The sequence below is a fragment of the Chelonus insularis genome, unplaced genomic scaffold, assembly GCF_013357705.1.
Source record: "Chelonus insularis isolate UGA/USDA-ARS -01 unplaced genomic scaffold, ASM1335770v1 scaffold_277_pilon, whole genome shotgun sequence".
Lineage (NCBI taxonomy): Eukaryota > Metazoa > Arthropoda > Insecta > Hymenoptera > Braconidae > Chelonus > Chelonus insularis.
In genome coordinates this window covers 2,007,454-2,031,013 of record NW_023276791.1, presented here as the reverse complement: position 1 = coordinate 2,031,013, position 23,560 = coordinate 2,007,454, and the positions used below count along the sequence as shown (strand labels likewise).

The window sequence follows — 23,560 nt, the reverse complement described above, 5'->3', positions numbered from 1 at the left end:
CTTTTAAAGTACTTTTTTTTCTATTTTTATGTTGGTGTATATACGATGGTGATGGTCAGTAGGGGATATATAGAAGTGATTTAACGTGTCTATTTGCAAGTAAAGTTAATGAAATTACAATGAAGTGGTGCGTATGTACGTATGGATGGAGTCGGTAAGAAAGAATAAAGATTGATGTAGCTTGGGGCGCGAATGAAAGGGTGGAGAATCGGCGGCTGAGAAAAGCTCGGGAGGGGACGGATTGCTGGGGTGGCTCTAGCTCGAATGCTGAGGTCCCATGGTGTAATACTGCTGCCGGGGGTCGGGTTTTGGCCGGGTCGTTTGCGCGGCTGCTGCGCAGCTCGAGTCATGTGTATATATAAAGTGTATGTAAGTGAACGAATGTGCGCGAGAGAGAGTTTGGGGGTGTAAGTGAGGGAGAAAGAGAGAGAGAGATGGAGAAGAACGTAGGCAAGCAAGCAAGCAACCACTACAGCAAACTTTACCATAGTAGTTCCTGTCGTTTTCACCACTACCAGATCGTTCCTCTCGCTTCACTTTGCGAGTACTACCCCCGGCAGCCTGGCCGAGCTTGCAGCGTACTCCCCAGTTAAGCATAGGAGATCCTTCACTCGGTTCGCATCGGGTGATATGGAGGCGAGCAATAGTTGTATTGAACTATGACGAATTACGTGTCAGTGACCTGCTGAAGGTCTTTTTACTCAATTTTTTATTACTCTTATAATGTCTAATGTGAAAGCTCATGTGAAACCTTTTGAAAAGTTGTTATTATTATTATTGTCATCAACATCATCAGCTCTGTAATTGTTCTCCTTACGAAGCATAAGGCTGCAGCCAAATTTACATTACATTCAAGTTCAGTCGCCCTTTGTAGGCCCTTTTTAATCCTCGTATAGTATCATACGAGTGTTCTACGCTACAGACACCCCTCACTTCACGGAATATTGGACATGTGAGTATGACTTTTAATTCGCTATATTTACTTTTTTCATAAGCATTATGTATATGTGTACATTGTCATTTGCTAATCTTTAATCTTGAATACATTTCCGATTTACAATTCAAACAAATTAAATATAGCTCAAGCAATCAATAAATTTCAAATATTTCTATAATTTAAATTATTCACGAGCTTGCTTATTATTACCAATCAAATTTCAATTAATGAATGGATTATTTTTAACTCTGTAAAATCCAATCAATCAATTTGTACATGTGGTATTATTTGTTTTGCATGTCGTTGTCAACATCATTTATCTTATAATACTATTATAAAATTGTTTTAATCATTCTTACTGAATTTCAGTTAATCTTCCTTTTTTTACTGTATCATAAAAATCAATTCCCTAAATGTCTTTTTGCTCAAGTTTTTTTTTCATGCGGGTCTAACCCATCTTTATTACTGTTCAACGTACCTTGATCTTAAGATCAAAATTTTTCATCTCTTAGAAATATTAATTTCAAGTCATGAATACCTAACTAAACTTGCTTACAATATTTTTTTCGTAATTATAAACTAATTATTTACTCTCAAATTAATTAAAACTAGTAAAAAAACAAAAGTGTATAGTCTATTTAGTTAATAATAATCAAATTTAATTCATTGTTGATTTCAATAATCCATTCAATGTCACATTAAATGCATCACAAATTCTAAATTATATTTTTTCAATAAAATAAAAATAAATTTTAATTACTGTTAAAAGAGTAACTGGAAAAAATCTTGTGATTTACATGAGAGATGTTTTTTTTTTTGTAATATTTTCAACAATATTTTTTTATTTTGTAATTACACGAATGCTCTACATCTTATAATATATATCCTCTCAGTATGGTCCTCGTTATACGCATGTACTCAAGCGTGTATATTTTGGTACTATGAATTTTATCTTGCTTTATTAATACAACTGTAATTTTGATCGTTAACGTTCAAGTTTTCTCACAATTATACATTGTTATCTTAATTAAAAAGTATGCCATAAAGGGAAATTATGAATTCCACCGTGATTTTATTCTCCGATGTAATTTCAAGAACGACTTGGTCCTATCTAGTATATAACGTATAAAGTATAATAATTTCTATTTTACATATTTATGAATTATAAAAGTGGATGCTTCATCTCTCCTTTCGTTCACATTGAGGATATATATTTAAGGATTAAGCTCTAACTTAACTACTGTATTGAATTTTTTTTCTACTTGCTGAAGCTGTGGCGTATTAATTTAACATAAATTATTCAAGTTTAATACCTACATCTATAAGTTTCAACTTGACAATGTAAATCAGGAAGATAAAACTACAAAAAAATGACAAAAAACTTGAGGAAAAAAAAATAGAAAGAGAGGGAGAAAAAGAAAAGAGAGATTACGTGGCTGTCATGTAATGTTTTTTTAAAACTTTGTAGAGACAAAGTTTTTTCAATCGAACTCCACTTTAGATTTAACATTTAATGTTTAAATTAATAGACTAAGCTAAAATTTAATTACGAAATTGATTTGTCCATTGTATACAGAAAAAAGTTTAGTGTCATAAACACTAGTTTTATTTCATTGAAAAAGAAATTGTCACTGTGAACGTGACACTAGTAGATAATAATTAATAGTTCATGAAACTTTATTAAATTTTACTCTTGCACAAATTTTTTTTTGTCTTGTTTTTATTGTTATTCTATACTCTAGAATGTGATTTGCAAATATTACAATTAATTTAAAATTTGTGATTTAATTATAGAATAATATTTTTTTTTGTTGATAAAAAAAGTGTTCACTCTCATCTTGATGGTATTTCAATTTAATTAAAAAAAATATTTTATTTTATCAAATGTAAAATGAAAAAACTCATGAAGTATCAAATTATCAACATGCTTTTTTGGTTCATATTTAAAATTTTATTATGTTCAACGAGTAATTCATTAATAACATATATTTTTAATTTTGTATAATTTAGTGGACGTTAAAAACAATATTCTCCAATATATGAGAGAATCTATTTAGCTTCAATGATGTTGAGAATGTATATTGTTTCACTTCTGCATGAGTAACATTTGTTTATCGAATCAAAATAAATTCAGTTCAGTATGAGAACTGTTTACTCGTGGAAAATAATTCTTTATCTATTTATAATTAACTTATAGATGAAAACTACTGATACTGGAATTAAAGGATAGTGAAAAATAAAATAACTTTTAAAGAGAAAGTAGTTAGTTGTGTTGAATAAAAGAAAAAAAGAACGGTTCCTTTTATAGCCTAATAAAGTTTGATCGAGGAAGTTAGCTTGTATAGAAGTATCTAAAGAGACTCTTATCTAGACGAAAGGATAGCTGAATTAGTCTTATTGATTCCATGTTATTGCAGGGTGAAGGGGCATGTTGGTGTTCCGGCGATTGCTGATCGCAGCTGCGCTTGCAGCAATCGGTCACTGCCCTGGTGCGTTTATTAGTTACCTAGGATTTGGTTTATACGTCGATGGAACTCCCGTTGCCAGTCCTTTTACTGCAGTTACATTAAAAAATGAAGTTGGCTGTCGCCTATCCGAATTCCGATGTGAAAACGATCACTGCATCGCGCAAGATAAATTTTGCGACGGAGAGAATGATTGCACGGACAAATCAGATGAGCCAAAATATTGCACTCGTAAATATTTTATTTATTTATTGATGTTTTGAAGAATGTATTCGTTAATTAATTAATTGATTTCTTTTTAAAAATAGTTTGTTCTTTAGTAAATGTGTAACAATTATTGCCAATTAAATTCCAACAAATCAATTGTTCCATTGCAGCTTGCAATAGAACACTTTATGGTGATGTGGGACGAACGTATGAAGTGGAAGTCCGTCGTCCTCGAGAGGATCGATTACCGTTTATTTGCCACCTTAATTTTACGGCTGCAAGTGGCAATTATGGGGATTTAATTCAGGTAATATGAGTAACAAAAAAAAGTGCTACTGAATCTTATGTCAATTTACATTAATTAGAATTTTAAATGGTTCAAAAAAAATATTTGAAATTATTATAAAAGTAATAACTGTAGTAATAGTGATGATAATAACAATAATAATAATAATAATAGTAAAACTTTTATTTTTTTGAGTGCAAAAGTTATAATTGAAAAAAACTTTCTTTGTTAATTTTAGCTGACGTTCGATACATTTACTGTTGGCCGCTTCCTGTCATTCACAAATCAAGGTTGTCCTGATGGGTTTATGACGATCCGTGAAGCAGGTAGACCAGCAACAGGCGGACAATGGTGTGGAAGTGCATGGGGATATACTGTCTATTATAGTGAAACACCTTCCATTAATCTCACACTTTATCTTGCCAGATTATCGGAACAGGTATCCAATGAAGTTATGATTAAATCAGTAATTAAACCGATATTGGAAAATTTATTTTAATATCATAATCACAATTCATACTCATATTTTTCACTCTTCATTAAACATTATTAAATGTTTGCTTAGGGATTATTTTACATTTAATACATATTTTAACAATTAAATTTCAATTATTTTGATGTGAACATTCAATAGATGGCCAAATAACAGGTTACAATTGTTGGTTTTGTTACAGGGTATTGGATATAACTTTGATTTCAAATTGTCGTATAAATTTTTGAAAAAAAGTGAAGCTCATTTAAGATATGGAAATAATACTATGGCCACATGGCGCGGAGATTTAGTAAATGGAACTTATTGTGACCGAGTTCTCACAAGATGTGACACTCGAGCATGTCGTCTCCAATCACCAAATTATCCTGGCGTTTATCCACGGAATGTTACTTGTTATTATCGAATTGAACATAAACGGGCACCACCTGGTCACAGGGCCTTGCTCGCTGTGAATCAACGGAATAGTCATAAAATTCACATCAAAGATCAGGTCGTTAAATATGATCGGAGTCAGCGAATATTGAGGTACGTAGAGTACTCTTAGAAAAGAATTTATTTACATTTATAACATTCGATTTGAATCTAATAAATTTTTATTAGAATGTGATGTGGATAAAATATTTATTTTAACTTGACAAAAGAATTCATTTTATAATTGGCCATTATCAAAATGGCTTTACAAAGCATTCTAGTTTTTGTACACTAAATTAAGCTTCGATTATTTTTTTTTTCATTTTAAATTGAAATCTGGTTATTTATTTGTTTTTTGTTGATTTTTTTTTTTAATATTGATTCTTAATTAATAAAAGATTTATTCCAATAACTATATTTTTAGAAAAATTGCGTTATTAAATCTAAAAAGATTTGAAGTAATAATATAATATAATAATCCAGTTGATTAAATTTCGATGAATTCTATTGAAATAAGTTTTTACTGTAAAGAGAAAAAATTAATTTTTTATAGGGTTCTTTTTCTCTACAGCAATTTGCATTGAAATTCTCTGAGATACTTGAGTAGTACGGTCGAAAAGTTTTATGTAAAAATCTCGTTGTATTAAAAATTCTTACTTTCTGAATGTTTAATTATATTAATTTTTTAAATATCACTTATCTCATTGATAGTAGATAATATTAAAATATTTAGTGAATATTTTTTAAGGCTTTGATTATCTATTTAATTTTATAGACGATATCCGATGAAATTTTTATTAGCTAGACTGAAACTCTTTATTCAATTTTAACAAAATACTCGTTTATTAAATGCTGATAGATCATTGACCGTTAAAATTTCTCTCTAAACAATTCACTTTATTATCAAACAAAGTATTCTTGCAGAATGATATGAATTTTATAATTAAAATTCTTTTTGCACTGTTTATCAATTACGGATAAATTTAAGTCTTTTTTGACAGCGGTATGAAATTAGTAACTGTTAATAAATCTAATTGTATTTATTAATAAATTAATTTTCAAGAAATTTAAATTATATTTTATTAAAATAATGGCAGAACTTTTTGAAATAATTAATTGATGAAACTTATCAGTGAATATCCAATGAATATATGATTATGATTCATATTAATTAGTATTTGAAGAGTTCAGAGAAGATCCATGTAATGTAAAATGCCATTAATTTCTGATTTACAGGGTATGGGATCAATGTAACGTTGTTCAAGATTATTTGACTGTCTATGACGGAGGCTCAACAACAGATAGAGTTTTGGTGCGTCTTTGTGGTGGTGACACAGTACCAGATATTGTCAGTAGTCATAATACCATGCTCCTTGAATTTCATACGTCCCCGTATGATAATCCTTTTCATCCCGTTCCCTTGTCGTTTCTGCCGGGTTTCGAACTCGAAGTTCACGTACTTTTTGTCGATGACAAATCTCGAAGTTTTGTCAAAGAAAACTCAAACTGTGACTTCTATATAACCAGCTACGAAAGTCCATCGGGTATACTTGAAAATCCCAAACACTCACTGCCACCCAATACAACATGTCGATACCACTTTCATGGAAAACCAAATGAAATTGTTTGGATATCTTTTGTAAAATATTATTCAGCAAGTACAGATCCATCGACTGCAAGTATTGATACGAATAACGAGTGTAATGCTAAACTTATCATCTGGGATGGTGATTTACAATCATCTGAAAAACAAGCAGAGAAGGTATGTTATTGATAAATATTGTTGCTCACATTATTGAAAGTGTTTTTATGTTCATTGATTTTATCATAATTTCTAATAGGATACTTGAAATGATAGTTTTTGTTCAATGCATTATTCATTATTTCAATACTTGAATTTTAATGACATAGACTTGATGTTTGGTAAAACATTTTATTTCAAAATGAAAGTACATGGTTATTAAATCATGTATTGTTAAAACAATTCGTACTACATCCAAATATTAATAATAGAACAAACATTAAAAATGAATAATGCATTTATCACAATATGTACAATATTGAATACTTTGATAAATAAATAATAATTCATTACTCATGGAATATGATCAATTGATAGAGTATTAATAATTTTTTTGACTTTTTCTCATAAATTCATCTCGATTAATTTCAATCGGTGGTTTATAACATATAATTTAAATAGATAAACAGTGTATAATGAATTGTTTTATAATGAAAGAATGTTTGGTCATGTTGTTACAGAAAATTCGATTGATGGGACAATTTTGCAAGGATGAAATACCTGTCCTATGTGATCATAGTCTTTTACGAAACAGTAGCCGTCATACACGTCCGTGCAGCCTAGCAGAAAGTTATGTCTCAACGGGTCGAGATTTAACACTGGAACACATCCTACGTCAAGGCAGTGCACTGTATCCAATAAGCTTTGTCTTACGCTATGAATTCGTTCACAATGCAATGTCTTGCCATCTCGTCTTCGCATCATCAGCCAAGTCTTCGTCAAATCACGTGGGATCTTCCATGAAAAAATCTACTGGGATTTCCGGTAAATTTACGTCTCCAAAAAGTGTATTTTTTTATGGGCGTGGTGGGGCTCACAATCTAAGTTGTGTATATCGATTTGAAGCTGAAGCCGATCAAAAAATAGAGATAACTATTTCAAAAGCTTTCTTCGGCGATAAGATATGCATGTCATACGTGGATCCTTTGGTAAATCGATGGACGTGTGATCGACGCACATCAGATATCAAAATAAATGGATATGCTGAGCTCGTCGTCACGGAATACCCATGGCCTGGTATTCAACTTATTCGTGATTGTTTTTGCTCAAATATAACCCACGATCGAATATCACTCACATCGCTAACTTCCAATATTGTTGAGCTCATATTCACAGTAACGCACATGAATGTTACTCAAGATTACAACGATTTTCTTTTCGAAGGAGAATATCGATTTATTTCTAATAGTAATAATAATAATGATAATACAGAGAGTAATGATCAATTATCATCTTCATGTCCATCAAGGTTTGAAGAACGTAGACTACGTGGAACTAGTGGTGAAATATCGATGAAAAGTCCTATAGTTTCTATGAAACATTACGTAACTGCTGACGTTAAAGCAGCTGTTGAAGAAGTACTTGAGAACACTGAAGATCTCACTGCAACTCAATTAATGTGTGTTAATAGTGAACCCTGGCTTATTGAACCAGAAGACCCTCGAATAAATTTCCTCTATTTACGAACAACTGGATTCACGATTAATGCTGATAATATTGCAGACTGTAAAACTCTTAATAGAATTATTGTTTATTCTGCAGTTAACACAAGAGATAAAAGTGTAATATGTCCAGAGTTACATAAGATTGACAATGGTAAATCGAAAACTGTAGACTTTTTCTCAGGAGGATGGAATTATTCAGTGACAAATGGAGCTATTCCATCATTTAATCCAATAGCACAGCACTCAAGAAGTTTTGTTATTGAATTTATTCAAAAGGAACCTGGCACTTACAGCGTATCGTGGATTGCGATTTCAAGAAGAAGTGCTTCCATTTCTCAATATCCTGGGGATAACAGTAATAATGCGATTATTCTGACTTCTGCTGATGAATGTCCATACAGGTATGAATTCCATGTTTATGTCGTAAAAATGAATGGTTCTTAAAATGTGAAATAAGTCTTGTCTGTTAAAATATTACTTTATTCAAAAATTTTCATGAAAAATGATGAATCACTCTCTTTTTTTTTTATCAACTTTTATTGTTTTATGAAAATTTGACAAATAAAAGGTATTTTCATATTTTCAAAAATTAGATTAAATTTAATAAATTGCTGTCACTTTCTTGGCGATTTGATTGGCTCTGACAATATTATTTGAATATATATATTTATAAAAACAATTTAGTTTGACACTTACGGGAATTGATAAATGTAATCTAATCCATGACGTCAAGAAGTTTCGAGGAGGAAATTTATTTCATTTCAGTAGGATTAGCTATAAAATCTTATTTATTTCTTGACTTGATGTTTTTTTTTTACAATAATGTATGTAAATAATAAGATTTTAAATTGGTTCATCAACGTTTTCAAAACACATCATCAAAACATACTTGACAATTTTGGCATCAAAAGAGAAATAGAATTATATCAAAATATACTACGTATAAATGAATCATGATGAAAACATTTCACTCTATTTTCAAGATTATGAAAATAATTTTAACTCAAGTTTCATTTAGTTTTTTATTTTTCCAAATTAATTACATATCAAGGGTACATCATAGCTTTTTTTCATCAAGCATTTCTTTTTAAAATATTATGAATTAATCTTTGTTTTAAAATATTGTTTTTTCATATAAAATCGTTGCTGTTGAAGTCTTTCAACATTTTTAACAAACTACTTTACAGAAAATCAAAGAGTATATTGTTTTCTTTGGATAGTTTATTCTTTCTATAGAGAAACTAATAAAATATCATGAATATTAAATAAAAATGTTCTTTATTGTTGACTGCTAATTATTTTCATTTCAAAATGTATAATTCAGTAATTCAATAATTTATTCCTGGATAGATAGTAGAAAGATTTTGTATTTATGTAATGAGAAATTTTATTATGAGTTAAACGGGAAATTTGGTAATTTATATTTCACTATATGTTCCTACTAGCATTAGCTGAATTTGTTGTAAATTTCCGTGATTTGTGTGCTCTTCAATTTTCGTAAAAAATTTATTCCATCCGAACACTTTGAAACTTCGCTTGTATTAATTCATCTCCTATATGCTAGAATTATATTAGGTTGTATTCAACGAAATTTTTTTAATCCTTTGTGTCGTCTACATGTTCGATATAAAAAAACTTTGTTTTCTCTCATTATTTTACGTTCGCAAATAATTTTATTTCCAGATTTATTCTAACATTTGTTTTCTCGAATAATTCAACATTTACTAAATAAACGTGAATCAACTGACAAAAAATTATAGATTTTTTTTATTTAGTATTTAATTTTTAAAAGAATTTTATTTGAATGGGATTATTTTTATTAATATAATTTAATCTGACAGAATGAGATTGTGAAGTATGTTTATTAAAATATTCAACATGACTTTTAAAATCATATTAAAGAATCGATCAATCATAAAAAAACTAAAATTTTTCTCTTTTGTTTTTACTAGATGCCCAGAAATTCAAGCATGCATTAGTTCTATACTTTGGTGTGATGGGATCCGCCACTGCCCGTCAGGATTTGACGAAGAAGAGATCAACTGTTCTTATCGTTTTGGAGAAACACTACTGTATGGAGCCATTGGAGCAGGTATTTTGGGTATATTTCTCATTTTACTTCTTGCTACTGGCTGTCTGAAATACTGCTTATATCGACATAAATTGCGGAAAAAAAAGAAAAAGAAAAAGAAGAAAAAATCGGTCAACTCACTGAATGTTAATAATGTCCATGTTAATCATACCCATCATCATAATAATGGTTTAACAAGTAGTGGTCAATTGAGTGGTCAGTATAATAGTATCGCTAATCCACAAGATGTGTACATTGATAATTACGGCAAGGACAGCATTTGTTGACAATACGCCACCGTCAATGTGGAGACTACGGTATGATTACAATTACCATAATATATTTGTTTATTTACATTCAATTATAAGCACAATATGATAGTTATTTGGAGTACAGAGCAATAAAAAAGTAACTACTATTGTAACAAATATATTTTCAATTTATTCAAAAGAAAAAAATATAGCTTTATTGATTCATTTCATCAATACTTTTTATAATGATTTGTTATAGAGTCTTCTATGATACTCGTAGAATCGTATTCTTACAAAAGGAAAACTATTCTTAACCAGAGTGGAATACTTATTTGAATAAAAAATAATAATGAAAGTTAAAAAAAGAAATTTTCCACATAATTGGAATTATTTTTCAATACTTGAATTACTTTTTTATCTGAACTGCTTGAAATAATTACTATCAATAGAGAAAAATTTATTTTTTTAAATTATTAAAACTTATTTATTAGCGTATAATTTTATTCGTTTAATAAATTATGTTCACGTTGAGAAGAATTATGACCAACATAGCCAAAACACTTCAATTACGTTGGGTAATTAATCAACAGTATTATTATTTATTAGTTTCTGTTCATCCTATTGTTTAACCTTAACAATGCAGCTTTTGTTATTAAAGGTTAATGAAAAAGTGGAGAAAAGTATTTTATATTATATCTATATAAAAACAAGTTCATTTGTATGAATTATTATTAATCTTTGTTTTTTATTGTTTTTTCTACTAATTAACAAAAGAAAAGAAATTTTAAATATAGAATGACAGAAAGCTGTTTACATCAATTGTGGATATAAACAAACAATATTTAATACTGATACTAATATTTTTATTTTTTACGTAAGATTTGCAATAAATACAAATAATGTCGTGCCAAAAAAAAATATTTCACAGATTAGTATTGTATAAGCCTTTAAAGAAAAATCACAAATAGGAAAAAAAAAATATACTTATACCAATTTTATTAAATTACGTATATTTGTCGCAATAATAAAGAATGAAATTTACATACGCGATTGATACATAATTAAGCGAGTACCTTTAGAACGTCTATAGTTCACTTACTTGCAGGTAGCGGAGCAAATTATTTATTAAGTCAAAGAACAAAGAAACTGATAAATACATAAAACAGACCATAATGAATGAAAAATTTTAAAAATTAAGTCGCTGTGTTTTATGTAGGATGGAGAGTACTTGCGGTATATAACGTTATTTAAAGATTGTAAAACCATGAATGACAAATAGAAAAAAGATTTTTAAACAAAAAAAAAAAAACTCGATAGGTTTGGAATAAATAAGAAGAAATAAAATGGAATGCTCAACTGTACTGTATCATAAATGAGAAATTTTAAATATACTTAATGGAATTTCAATTAGTCGATAATTAAGAATTTCATAAAACTGTACTTTTTCGTATCATCATTATTATTACTGTATTAATTAATATTTGAAAGAATCGGAATAAGAAAGAAAGTTTCAAACTAGTTTGTCTTAACCTTCTGGTTATCAGTGTTGCCACGAATTGAAATTATCAATTTTAATCAAATAAAAAACTTTTTTATACTGTAATAATAACAAAATACTTTTTAAAAGTATTAACTAAAATTCGTGAATAAATATTTGAAATAATTTGTGAATTAAAATTTCAATACATCAAAATGTACATATGACAGATTTTTATCTGTTGATTTATTCACAACATTTTTAAAATTGCTTCACATCGAAACTCTAGAAAAATGTACATATTTTTAACACTATTTCGATATGATGAACATCAAAAAAATATCATATATGTTTTAAATTTTTTTTAAATGTGGTTTCTGTAATATCTATCTTTGAGTTAAAACGAAACAATAGGTTAATATACTTATAAAATATAGAATAAGTCTACAAGTTCACATTAGATTATTTTAAACCGTATTTAACGTTTACGAGAAAGTATATATTAAATTTTATTTTAACTTGGAAGAATTAACTGACAGTTTTCAACCTTAAAATGCTTGAAGGATTTCTTTTTTTTTCGTGGCAACATTGCTTTCAAGCATTAAGTACGCTCATCTCTCATTCTTCATCATTTTTTTTAATACAAAAAAAGTTTTAATAACCACATCTTACATTTAAATAAAACTATTTCTCTATTGAAGCGAAAAACAAATTAATTGTATATATTCGGTAAATTTTATTGAATCTTTTTTACATGAAGACTAATTTTTATGCTATAAAATATAATTAATATTAATAATCAATTTAGGTAAAAGTATGAACATAATTTGATGAATGAAAAAAATAATTTCGTACTTTATTTGATGATAAGTGTAAGGAGAAAAAAAAAATATATAAACTTATATGAATTCGATATTGGCTGTGCAATAATCTTAACCGCAAGTGGCATGTAGTAATTAATATGCGCAGTAAAAATAGTAATTAATTATAATTATTAATAAATAATATTAAAAACGTTGTAGATCTACCATTTTTACATGTTAGTTAAGTTATTTTACAATTAAAGACGTATTCATTAAAGAAACAAATTGATTTTATAGTGCGATGCTGTATGTATTTAAAGCGCAAGCACAACATCCGCATGCTGTGATAGAATTAAGCGTATCAACAATCCAACTGTTCGAGCAGTGAGCTTGATTTGTCGCATCATTAGTACTATTTCTACTACTATCACTGTAACTCACTTCATTAAGTAGAGAAAGAAGAAAGCTGAGTGAAACATTGCTGCAAAGAAAATTCAATAAAAAGAGTTAAGTTGTCAGCTTATAGAATTTAGAGTCACTTTACACTGGAATTAAATAGAAACTCTTTTTGCACTGAGAGAAGAATTCATGAACGAGTTACTGAAAGTATTTATTTCTAACTTTTATAAAGCACTCGTCAACTATAAAGAGATTTTTCTTTTACCTAAGTTTGTTCAACCAATTTATTTGTTTTTTTAGTAAATAAATTTTTTATATATTGACATGATTAAGGTGTCTCAAGCACTTAAAGGATTCATTGAGAAATGGAAAAATTTTTTGCGTAACAACTAAACGTCAACAACTAGTCTAAATGGAATAAAATTTACATGAGAATCACCACTCAACTTCATTCTTCATAGAATCAAGTTAAGAGCCGACGATTCTTCAACGAGAAGTGCTCTAAAAGATACAACTATTCTTTCTAACAACTGGGAGATTGATTGCGAATGAACCTTTATATTGATGGAAAACGATAAATAATTCTATTTAATTTTTTTCCTGGGATTCTTTTTAAATAAAAGCAGTCTAAAAAAAATGATTTTTATTTCTAAAAAAAAACAAATTTTATAGTGCAAATGCAATTAGAACATTTTGCAATTTAAGTTACGAGTCACTCGGGAATGAGATCTAGGACTTTCTATTTTCAGTTTTGTTACAGTTAATAAAAAAACTAGAACTGTTTTCCAAATATAGTTAAGTAGAATTGTATTTTTAAAAAAAAATCACCAACAATATGTCTTAAACATGGTTCAATTGATTTCGATTTTAAACTTTTTTATATACTTTGAAGCAGCTTAGAATTGATTAGATTTTGAATCGAATCAGTCAAGCTATCTTGAAAAAATAATCAATTTTTTTATAAGGAGAAGTTAAACATAGACTTTAAAATATATTTCATTGACAGATTGGCTTCATTTGGACGAATAAAAAAAGTGACAGGAGAGTAAGCATACATTCATTACAAATTAAAAGCAATTAGTTATTTTTTATACTGGTAATGTATGCTTTCGTGCTGGAGGCGCCTTAAATATGAACCATGTGTGACTATTCAATAAATAACATTTTTCTGTACTAATTATTATGATTGTGATTTATTTACCGAGTGTAGGATATAAGAATAACTTTATTTGTATTTAACTGAGGTAAAATCAATGCAGTAAATGAAATAAATTAATGGTTGTTTGTTCTGAGTTGTCGAGGTCAAAAAACTTGAAACAGTGACTATATAGGTAATTGATAATTTTTAGAATCAATACACAATAAATTAATTACGTGACTCATTTTTTATACTGATTCCGAAAATGAGAAAGATCATTTAAAGAACTTTTATTTATATTGTTTATTTGGAGAGTAGAAAACTCATAGAAATAAGTCAATATTTGTGTCAAATAATTTCTTTCAAGTAAAATCAATGTAATAAATATAGCGAATGAATTGTCAATTACTTTCAAAGCACATTGGCCATATAGATTTTTCATTAACTTTATTTAAACTCTTCTTTCAGTGTGAAACACTTTTCTACCTACACTGCCAGTAATCTTAATCAGTACTATCTAAAAAATAAGCTAAGTAGGACAGCCTGCAGTATTTTTTTTGCTTTAGATATTTGTAAATCTTATATTTATCTATCACTCAAATTATATACTGTGAATTAAGTTTTATATTTATATTTCGAATAATTATAAAAGTAGTAAATAATGCCACTCGTCCTCGGCATCGATCGTATTTTTACTTTGTTAACAAGATTGATAACTCTTGATAGGAGCATATATATTTATACTCGCATGAATGTATAATATGAGTAGTACACATTAAGTTAACATTTGTGATTGCATTGATAATTTAACGGGGAAGTTGAAGAATAAGAAATAAAAAAAAAAATTTAAACAATAAATTGAACGATAATTCGTGTGAAAAATTTGAGTCAACGTGGCCTTGATTCAACGATCATTTTTAACTATAATTATGCAACACAACTTATGTGATGATGTACTGTATTTCGTGTTTATAGATTTAATAAAATATATCATAGCGTTAAAAGATATCCATTACTAATATATCCGTCACGTGACTCATTATAATTAAATATTTAATTAGAAGTTGTATTCTACTTTTAAGTGAAAAAATCAAAACCCAAAAATCTTTTTAAAAATGTCGGATTTATTTTTTATTAAAATTGTTTTGCTTGTGGATGAGTTTTTATTATTCATGTTAACTTGAATAGTGAGAGACATATTCTGCAGAAAATATTTGAATGCGCAGTTTTGTTCTATTTATATTTCTATTGGATTTAACTCTTATTGCGTTCTGAACAAAACAGCTGTATTGACATAATTCTTTTTTTTTACTTCAGCTAACTTAGGATAACTCTATGAAAACCAAACAAAATAAAACGAACATTCGATATATATTTAAATAAAAAAAAAAAAAAAATAGGTCAACATAACGTTATCTTGGAGAATAATAAAATAGTTTAATTTACAATAATGTGATTAAAATTTTAGATCATCTTCGTTGTAAATTTATGACATAATTCTCAAATATTCAGTCAATTTTATATATAATCATTTTCTGAATACTTCATATTTCAGAATATGAATTAATTATATGAAGAAAATTTAATTAAAGTTAGTTTTGAGAGTCGAAAATAGAAACAAACATTTCCAATAAATTGTAGGATAAATTGATTGAACAAATATTTACAAATTATTGGAATCTATTTTTTTTTATTTTTAGTTTGCTTTAAAATTGCTTACTCCGTAGAAAAAAAAAGTTTTTAATTAATAATTGCAACTTTTGTAATCTAAACTATTTGAAACGTTCTACAAAGCTGTCCTTCAGCTCTCAGAAGCTATGTATATGAAAGATGTATTGTATGCGTGTCTCTGTGTATATCCGATGTGCTTTTATTTGTCTAAACTTTGTTTTTCTAAACACATACACATCTTTTTAATTTAAATAACGAAACAATACAAGTATATATTTATGTTATGTGTGAATGAAGATAATATTAAAATAGCTGCTAGATTAAATTGACATCTCGGATGTCCAAAGAAGCAAATAAAAATAAAACCCAAATACCATGCTCAACTCTACCACGACCTGTGTCACTACAAGATGCTGAAAATTCTGATGCTGTTTGGGAAACGATAATAAAAAGATTTCCAAATACTGCACCGCTTTTGTGCGAAATGGAAGAGGTTATTGATCGTGCACAATCTATTCTTTTGAATTTTAAATCTGTTTCTTGCCCAACTGAAAAAGGTAAAATATATTATTAAACCATCATTTTATTTATATAATTTTTTCTACTCTGTTGAATCTCATTCTATTATTTATGTCATTATATAAAATTTATCTAGAACATCTCCGCTTTTCAAATACCTCGAAAAACTCCGATTCAATAAAACGTCAGTCCCATATTGATGCGAATATTCCAGAATTTATTGTTCCTAAAAGTGATCATAAAATTTCGAAAAAGGGTTCGCATGATAGCGTTAGTCTTCATGAATGGGAAGAATTTAGTAATAATAAAGGAATTGATCATTTGTCTTATTCATCGTATTTCAATGACTCTACACCAATTGATATCAGTCGATTATCAATCAATGATTCTTCTACAAATTCTGCAAATGGTTTTGGTATTTATTGAAAATTCATTATTTCTCTAATTTATTCTTCAATTCCTCATTCGACTAATGGATTGAATTAAATAATATTTAATTCAATTTATTTATTAAAATTATTATAATTTGATTACGTTTAATAATAATTATATGTTATTGTGCACTTTAGTTATCTATTAATTGAATTTTAAAGACCATTTTTTGTTCGAAATACAGTAAATAGATAGTCTTTCAGGTAATGAAGTTAAGAGCACTGATTCCTTGAATAAGATGAGAGCTCTACATGAAATTAAAAAAGTTCAAAGTTTGAGTTTGAATGATCAATTAGAAGCATATAGAGATAAGATTTCAATGACAAAATGTGCTATAGAGACTATCAAAAGTACAGAACATTTGCAAAAACAAATGATGGATAAAAACAGGAATTGTGAATCCCATATTATTACAATAAAAGAAGCTATCTTATCGCCAATCCCTGTAGAAGTATCAACGTATGATGATAAAGTTAGCAGCTTTAAGAGCTACTACAACGAAGATCAAACGCAGCAACGTCAGCAAAAGCATGAGGCTGAAAATGGTACGGTACTCATGAAGAATAAAACTTCACCACGACAAAATTTAGTGCCTTCACATTCTCCTAAACCATCCTCTATTCCGATAAAGAGTAATTCGTTTCTTTATAATTATACTTTTACATTAGTTGAATTTATTTCCTTTTTTAACTGTTGGATTTATTTTTTTATGCTTCCAGTCGATAGTTTTCGATCAGTTAAAAAGAGACCAGACATTCCTAAAAAATCTCCTTGCATTATTGATGAAAGTTTGAAAAAATAAAAGGTATTTTATTTAGAAAAGTGTTTAAAATATTCATTATTAAATTGAAAACATTCTCAGATAATGTTGGATATTTTAATAAATTATTTCAAAAGTCGTCTCACTGTTGAAATAACTTCACATAAATCGATCAGATGACATATTTCAGAGTTAGACAAAAATTTTCAACCCTTCTTAAAGTGATTTATTGAACAAAAAGTTTAAGCTGATTTAAGAAATTTATCATTAAACATTTTGAACGATTTTGTAAGTCCAATTATTTATCATCTATTGTTTATTTTTATTATTTTACTATTTAAATTTTATAGATAAATCTTTATTATTTATATATTCATTTTATACAGAAGAAACAAAATTATTACAAATTAATAAGGTAATTATCAATTACTATAAAATATGTTTTATTATTTATCTATTTAGATTTATTGCTATCAAGTTTTGTATTCAATTGAAAGTATTTTATTTACATTTGTTTTATAACTAGAATAATATTAAAGCTCATGAAAAAAATAGTACAATATTTTAGTCACGTCCACCATTGATATATCTAAACCTTTTGCATGTTTTTGTACAGTAAGTTATTCTAATCTTTCACATATACATAATCTAGATTGCATTATGGTATTTTAGTAACAATCCATGGTAGCTGACCAGTTTTTTTAAAAGCCCAGTAATCATAGAAAAATTTTCCAATAATAAAAATGATTATTGATCCAAGAATAACATTCAATATGTCAAGTGGATGCATTGATGATTCTTCTTCATTTGCTGTTAAGCAAATTTCAGTTCTAGTTAAATCTTTGATTATTTTAGCAGAATTAGCATCATTTTCTGCTGATGAAGAACGACATCGAACATCATTCAAGTCTTTTACTATATTCGAATATTTTATCAGGAGATCCTAAAATTAATTCATTAAATTAAGTGATGCTTTGGCCTTACTATGAATTTATTTCATGCTTGATTGAGTGAGAAATTTCCTCAAAAGTGAATATGCTTCAGTCGTTAATTTATATCTCATTCAATTGTTTTGTTTTTATTGAACATAATGAACTAACCTGGAATCCTGGTGTAAAAAAACAGTCACAAGTCCAAGGATTATTTCCCAGGTAAATACTAACAGCATTTCCACTCTTCAATAATACATTCTCCAATGCATATGCTGGAAGCTGCAAAAAACATCAATATTTATAGAGCCTAGTGATTCATTATTACTAATTGTATATGCTCTGCTTATTTGTGAACAAATTAAAAATAAATAAATACTTAAAAAAATACATTAGAGTATTGACAAATATAAATAATGTACTTATTAATGAAATATACATCATTTCATCTTACATCATATAATTTGTTACCCCGTAAACTGAAAACACGAAAATGTTCGAGCCAATACGAGCCTTCCAATTGAGCAATTGAATTAATACAATTATCATCCAAATAGAGATCTACAACCTGTCTGTAAATTGGATTGGTAATTAAAGGTGATAAATCAGTAATCTGAAAATTGGAAACGTACTCTCATTAACCGCAATTTGATGAAAAAAAAATTAAACCATAGATAATGAAAAGTTTTTAATTATCTTAAAGAAAAAAAAATAATTCATAAACTCATTCTTGTTTTTCTCTGTTTTTTTTTAATTACTTTATTTCCGAGTAGATAAAGCCGTGTTGTATTTGCGGGAAGATATTTGGGTAGTTCAGTGAGTCCGAGATAACTGCAATTTACAGTAATGAATGCCATCAAATGTTTCTGGATATTATGCTTACTATTTTGACGGACGACATATAATAATTCACAATTACAAGCAGTGTATTTGCATTCCTGCTTCAAATTCTGCAATTGTTGAAAAAGTAATTAGAATTAACATTTTGTTCAGATAAAACGTTCTCATTTGTTTTTTTAGCTCTTAATTTTAACATTAAATTTATACAATAATTTTTTACTTTGTATAATATTTTACTTACCATAATAATCTGCATTACAGCGATGACAGGACGGTTCTTATAAGGATCCGTGCAATGGAGTTTTTCTTTATCAATAATTATCTTGGTTAATGAGGAATATTTAATATCGACAATCCAAGACATGTTCTCATTACATTTCCAAGGATTGCCTCCTAAGTAAATACGAAGCAGCGTAGAAGATTTATTAAATAATTCAGGATTAATTTCTGATAGTGCATTATCTCTCAAGTCTACATTTCTCAGGGATGACAAGTTTTTAAAAGTATTGTGTGGAATATGCCAGAGCTTCGTCCTTATAATATGAATGTCCTGAGGAAAAAAATTCATTGCGTAAATATTAAAGGTAAGAATCATAGTTCTATGCTTTTACAAGTTATTATAAAATAATATTAAATTTGAACTTTACTTCTAGCTTTTTAGCTTCCTCCGGAAATAGTGTAGTTATTCTAGTTAAATTGCCATTAGCAATAATTAGTTTCCGCAAGTTTGGAAAGTTTTGCAAGGTTTTATGTGGATCAAATGACACTGCAGACCACTCACAAATTGTTAATACCCAAACGACATCAGTAATTCTATGTAAATTTGATAGAAAAAAAAAATATTATTTTAAAATTATTTATACGTTTCAGCTGCCTTTGTAATACTAAGTAGGTCAGGAAAACTTTCAATTTAATATAACTAAATTTAAATTGACATATCCCGTTATATATTTATCTAATTTCAAGGAAAATTAAAAAGACTCATTATCTAAATGATGAATAAAACTTTTTGTGAATTGAATTAAAATTTAATTAATAATAACTCAGTATTTTCATATTTTGGGAAGATTGCAGCATTAAAAAATGTGATAAAAAATTTTTTACAGTAAATAATTGATGGAAAAAAAACATACATGCCATAAACCTCGTATGAAATTTTTTTTTCGTGTATTCTCAATGGATAGGAAATGTCCAGTGATGATTCGTTGATGAAAAATATTTTGTGAATAATTTTTTTAACGGAAAACTGTCAAAATTTTTTTAGAATTCTTTTTTTTTTATAGAGAATAAAAAACTATCTGTTACAACAATAAAATCACCAATAGGATAGAATAAATTGTGAAGAAAAAATATTGAAAAAGTATTATTTCTTTATTTCTTTCCAATGTTTTGCTTCAATTTGAATAATTAAAGTTCATGAAAAATCTTTCAATATTTCATTAACTTTAAAAAATCTTCCTAGTGTTGAGTTATATTTTTTCCTTCATAAATCTGTAGACGACGTTTTGGAGTTTAATCTTTTTTTACTTGGTATTTTTTGTAAAGAAAAAAAAAGTTAAAGATTTGTGAACTAAGTAGAAAGTTTTAAAATGCTTTCTAGCTCATAAATACATAATTATTGCTCATGAAAATACTTTAATTTGAAATTATTAGTTTTAAATCCTCTTATGTGAACTTTTCTTTTTATTCTAATATAGTAATATGTATTTATTTATTTTCTCAGACGAAGTAGTTTCGCTTTTTCTCTTATCCTCAAAGAGATACTACTTGAAGGTATTAAGGTATCCATTAATCAATATCGATGGAAATTCTGACTGACCACAGACGATGTATCCACTCTATTAACCTAATTCTGGTCAGTACTAGGATACTTATAGTGTAAATATCTCATATTTAGACTCAACTGACCAAAGGATAAACAGAATCCAAAAATAGAAAATTTATAAAAATTAAAAATCGCGAAAATATAAAGAATTAATCTTTTAATGAATAAAAGATGATTCTAAAAATGATTTATTATGTATTTTGATATAGACATTTGAAATGATTGAGATTTAAGTTGATTAATATCTTCTTGGATGTCAAATTAATTGAGTTAATTTAACACTAGACAGATAATGATCCCAAAAATTGAGTTACATCAAAATGTTTAATTCTATCTTAAGCTTGAAATTTAAATAATTCCTATAATTTAAGAGTAATTATAGGAATTATTTACTGCTCGAGATTTTACTCGTTTTTTGACACATTTTATTCGCGTTTGTAGCACCTCAAAAAAAGTAGGACAAAGCCAACTAATTGCAATGCCTAGGATAAAAGTAATATGAGTCTCTTATTTTTTCCCCTGTAAGCAAAGTACTGCTATCATCTATTGAACGTTTCGGGTGCTTCAACTATCTACTACTAAGCATCCTGACATTATTTCGATTACAAAAAATACAAATAAAAGACCTAAATTACTCTGATTCCTTGGATAATTTTTATTAAATTTTTCATTGAACTTATACTTATTATGTAATTAAATTAATGAAGAAAATTTATTTAATGATTTTAATTAAATATCAGATATAAGTAAATCATTAATTAAATAATCATAAAAAAGATTTTGTATTTTATATTTACTCAGCTTCCAAATTCTCCAAAGAAATATTCCCATAGCAGAATAAATGATGATGATTATTATTCTTCAAATAACAGTGGGATCGATTAATCATATATTTTCCAACATCAACTGGAGTTGGAGTGCATGGAAAATTTTTATCATATGTTGCAAGTGAATATTGTATGCATAAAGCTGTGAAGAGAAATCTGGAGAATAAAAAACAAATGTATTAAAATGGATAAAAATGTCTGAAAAATAATTTCCTAAATTTTAGATGAAAGATTTAAATACAAAATAGTTATTTTAAGAATACCCAACGAAATCAAGTATTATTAATACTCTTAAGAACGTCTGAGCATTTGCAATTTATCCTGACCTTGTTACTAACTTTATTTACTGACTACTAAATTTGTTGTAGGCTATCTCACATGATTGCAAACATTTTACGCTTTGTATGTCAGACTTTTATCACACACTACATTTGCGTGTATATTACTTTGTAGTTTGTATTCAGATAGAAGTATGTGATATCATTTGATAGTATCGTACAAGTGAATATTTTCATGACTTACCTCTGCAATATTTGACAACAAACATTATTTATCATTTTAATCTAGTTTTTATTATAAAATAGTTCAGCAAGGGTAGTAAAATACTTTTGATTATTTCACAAATAATTTAAGTGTTATTTGATTCTGGAAGTGATGTAAATAACAGAAAAAAAATCACAACTTGTTGAACTCGTACTCTCGTAACCGTTTGACAAACAGGTGTGACTTACACTTGTTTTAATAAGTATAATAATAGTGCAAATAATGTGTATACTTTTCAGAGGAAAATTACTCAACTGCGTGAATGAAGAATGCTCATTTTCACATATACTTCAAGAAATCATAATAAGGCATGAGATTTGTTCATTCACAAATTTTTCCTTTTCCATAAAATAATTTTGTAGGAAATTAGAATACCCTGGAAATAATAATTCTACTGGAGAGAGCTTATATGACTTAATTGTAAGCTTTCTTTGAAATCTCTCTGTGTACCTGTATTTGTTTTTAAATTTTATACATACTTTAGGATTCAGTCTAGGACAATAAACTACCACCAGTTGAACTTGAAAGGCAGTACGAACGCAATGTTTTGAAATATAGGTCAAGTTACTCTGGCTAAAGGGTACAGAAATATGAATTTTTGAAAATAAAAAAAAAACCAATAGTGGTTGCAGACATTAAGGTTGCTTCACATATGCAAGAGGTGAAGTCGAGAGGATATAATTTAAAAAATTTTTATGAAATAGCCTGCAGTGTAATTAACTAATATTAACATTTTTTTTACATTTCCAGAATTATTCAGATTTAGAAATAATGATATTTCCACTGAAGTCAGATTTATTGATAAAAATTTTCATCAAAAATTTATGGTTCCTTTGAATCTAGAGAAAAAGAAAAGAAATAAAAGAGTTTAGTCCATTGATCATATGCCAGCTGACTAGTCCTTTCTAAAGAGAGAATCTTTTATCAAAGTTTGTAAAAATAAATTCAACTTTAAGGTTTGAAAAAAACCCTTCTTTTAAAAAAAAATTGTTTTTCTATCATATAAATTTTCTTTTAAAGTCGAGGTACT

At 27.7% G+C, this 23,560-nt stretch overlaps 3 protein-coding genes across 7 annotated transcripts; 2 read left to right on the top strand and 1 right to left on the bottom strand.

Annotated features, from left to right (window-relative positions):
• Positions 1-53: 53 nt before the first annotated feature.
• Positions 54-11,983, top strand: LOC118073194 (uncharacterized). The gene is made up of 8 exons (XM_035093538.1): positions 54-952; positions 3,355-3,633; positions 3,780-3,916; positions 4,134-4,334; positions 4,570-4,913; positions 6,036-6,561; positions 7,062-8,446; positions 9,998-11,983. Exons 2-8 carry the CDS (start codon positions 3,366-3,368, stop codon positions 10,401-10,403), a joined length of 3,267 nt encoding a protein of 1,088 aa, XP_034949429.1. The 5' UTR covers positions 54-952; positions 3,355-3,365; the 3' UTR covers positions 10,404-11,983.
• Positions 11,984-15,857: 3,874 nt separating this feature from the next.
• LOC118073261 (uncharacterized) lies at positions 15,858-17,824 on the top strand. 3 transcript variants are annotated; one of them, XM_035093655.1, is made up of 5 exons: positions 15,858-16,412; positions 16,511-16,789; positions 17,010-17,438; positions 17,526-17,611; positions 17,669-17,824. In XM_035093655.1, the coding sequence occupies exons 1-4, from the start codon at positions 16,193-16,195 to the stop codon at positions 17,606-17,608; spliced, it is 1,011 nt and encodes a 336-aa protein (XP_034949546.1). In that variant the 5' UTR covers positions 15,858-16,192; the 3' UTR covers positions 17,609-17,611; positions 17,669-17,824. The 3 variants fall into 3 exon arrangements, with proteins under 3 accessions (XP_034949546.1, XP_034949547.1, XP_034949545.1); XM_035093656.1 differs by having other exon boundaries at positions 17,010-17,351; positions 17,526-17,824; XM_035093654.1 differs by having other exon boundaries at positions 17,526-17,824.
• Positions 17,825-18,033: 209 nt separating this feature from the next.
• On the bottom strand, positions 18,034-22,769 carry swi2 (Protein singed wings 2). Of its 3 annotated transcripts, none has more exons than XM_035093618.1 (8): positions 22,510-22,769; positions 21,958-22,143; positions 19,983-20,148; positions 19,577-19,885; positions 19,254-19,445; positions 18,950-19,108; positions 18,667-18,777; positions 18,034-18,509 (listed from the first exon to the last, which is right to left on the bottom strand). In XM_035093618.1, the coding sequence occupies exons 1-8, from the start codon at positions 22,542-22,544 to the stop codon at positions 18,225-18,227; spliced, it is 1,443 nt and encodes a 480-aa protein (XP_034949509.1). In that variant the 5' UTR covers positions 22,545-22,769; the 3' UTR covers positions 18,034-18,224. The 3 variants fall into 3 exon arrangements, with proteins under 3 accessions (XP_034949509.1, XP_034949512.1, XP_034949510.1); XM_035093621.1 differs by lacking the exon at positions 22,510-22,769 and adding an exon at positions 22,326-22,357; XM_035093619.1 differs by lacking the exon at positions 22,510-22,769 and adding an exon at positions 22,251-22,325.
• Positions 22,770-23,560: the final 791 nt, after the last annotated feature.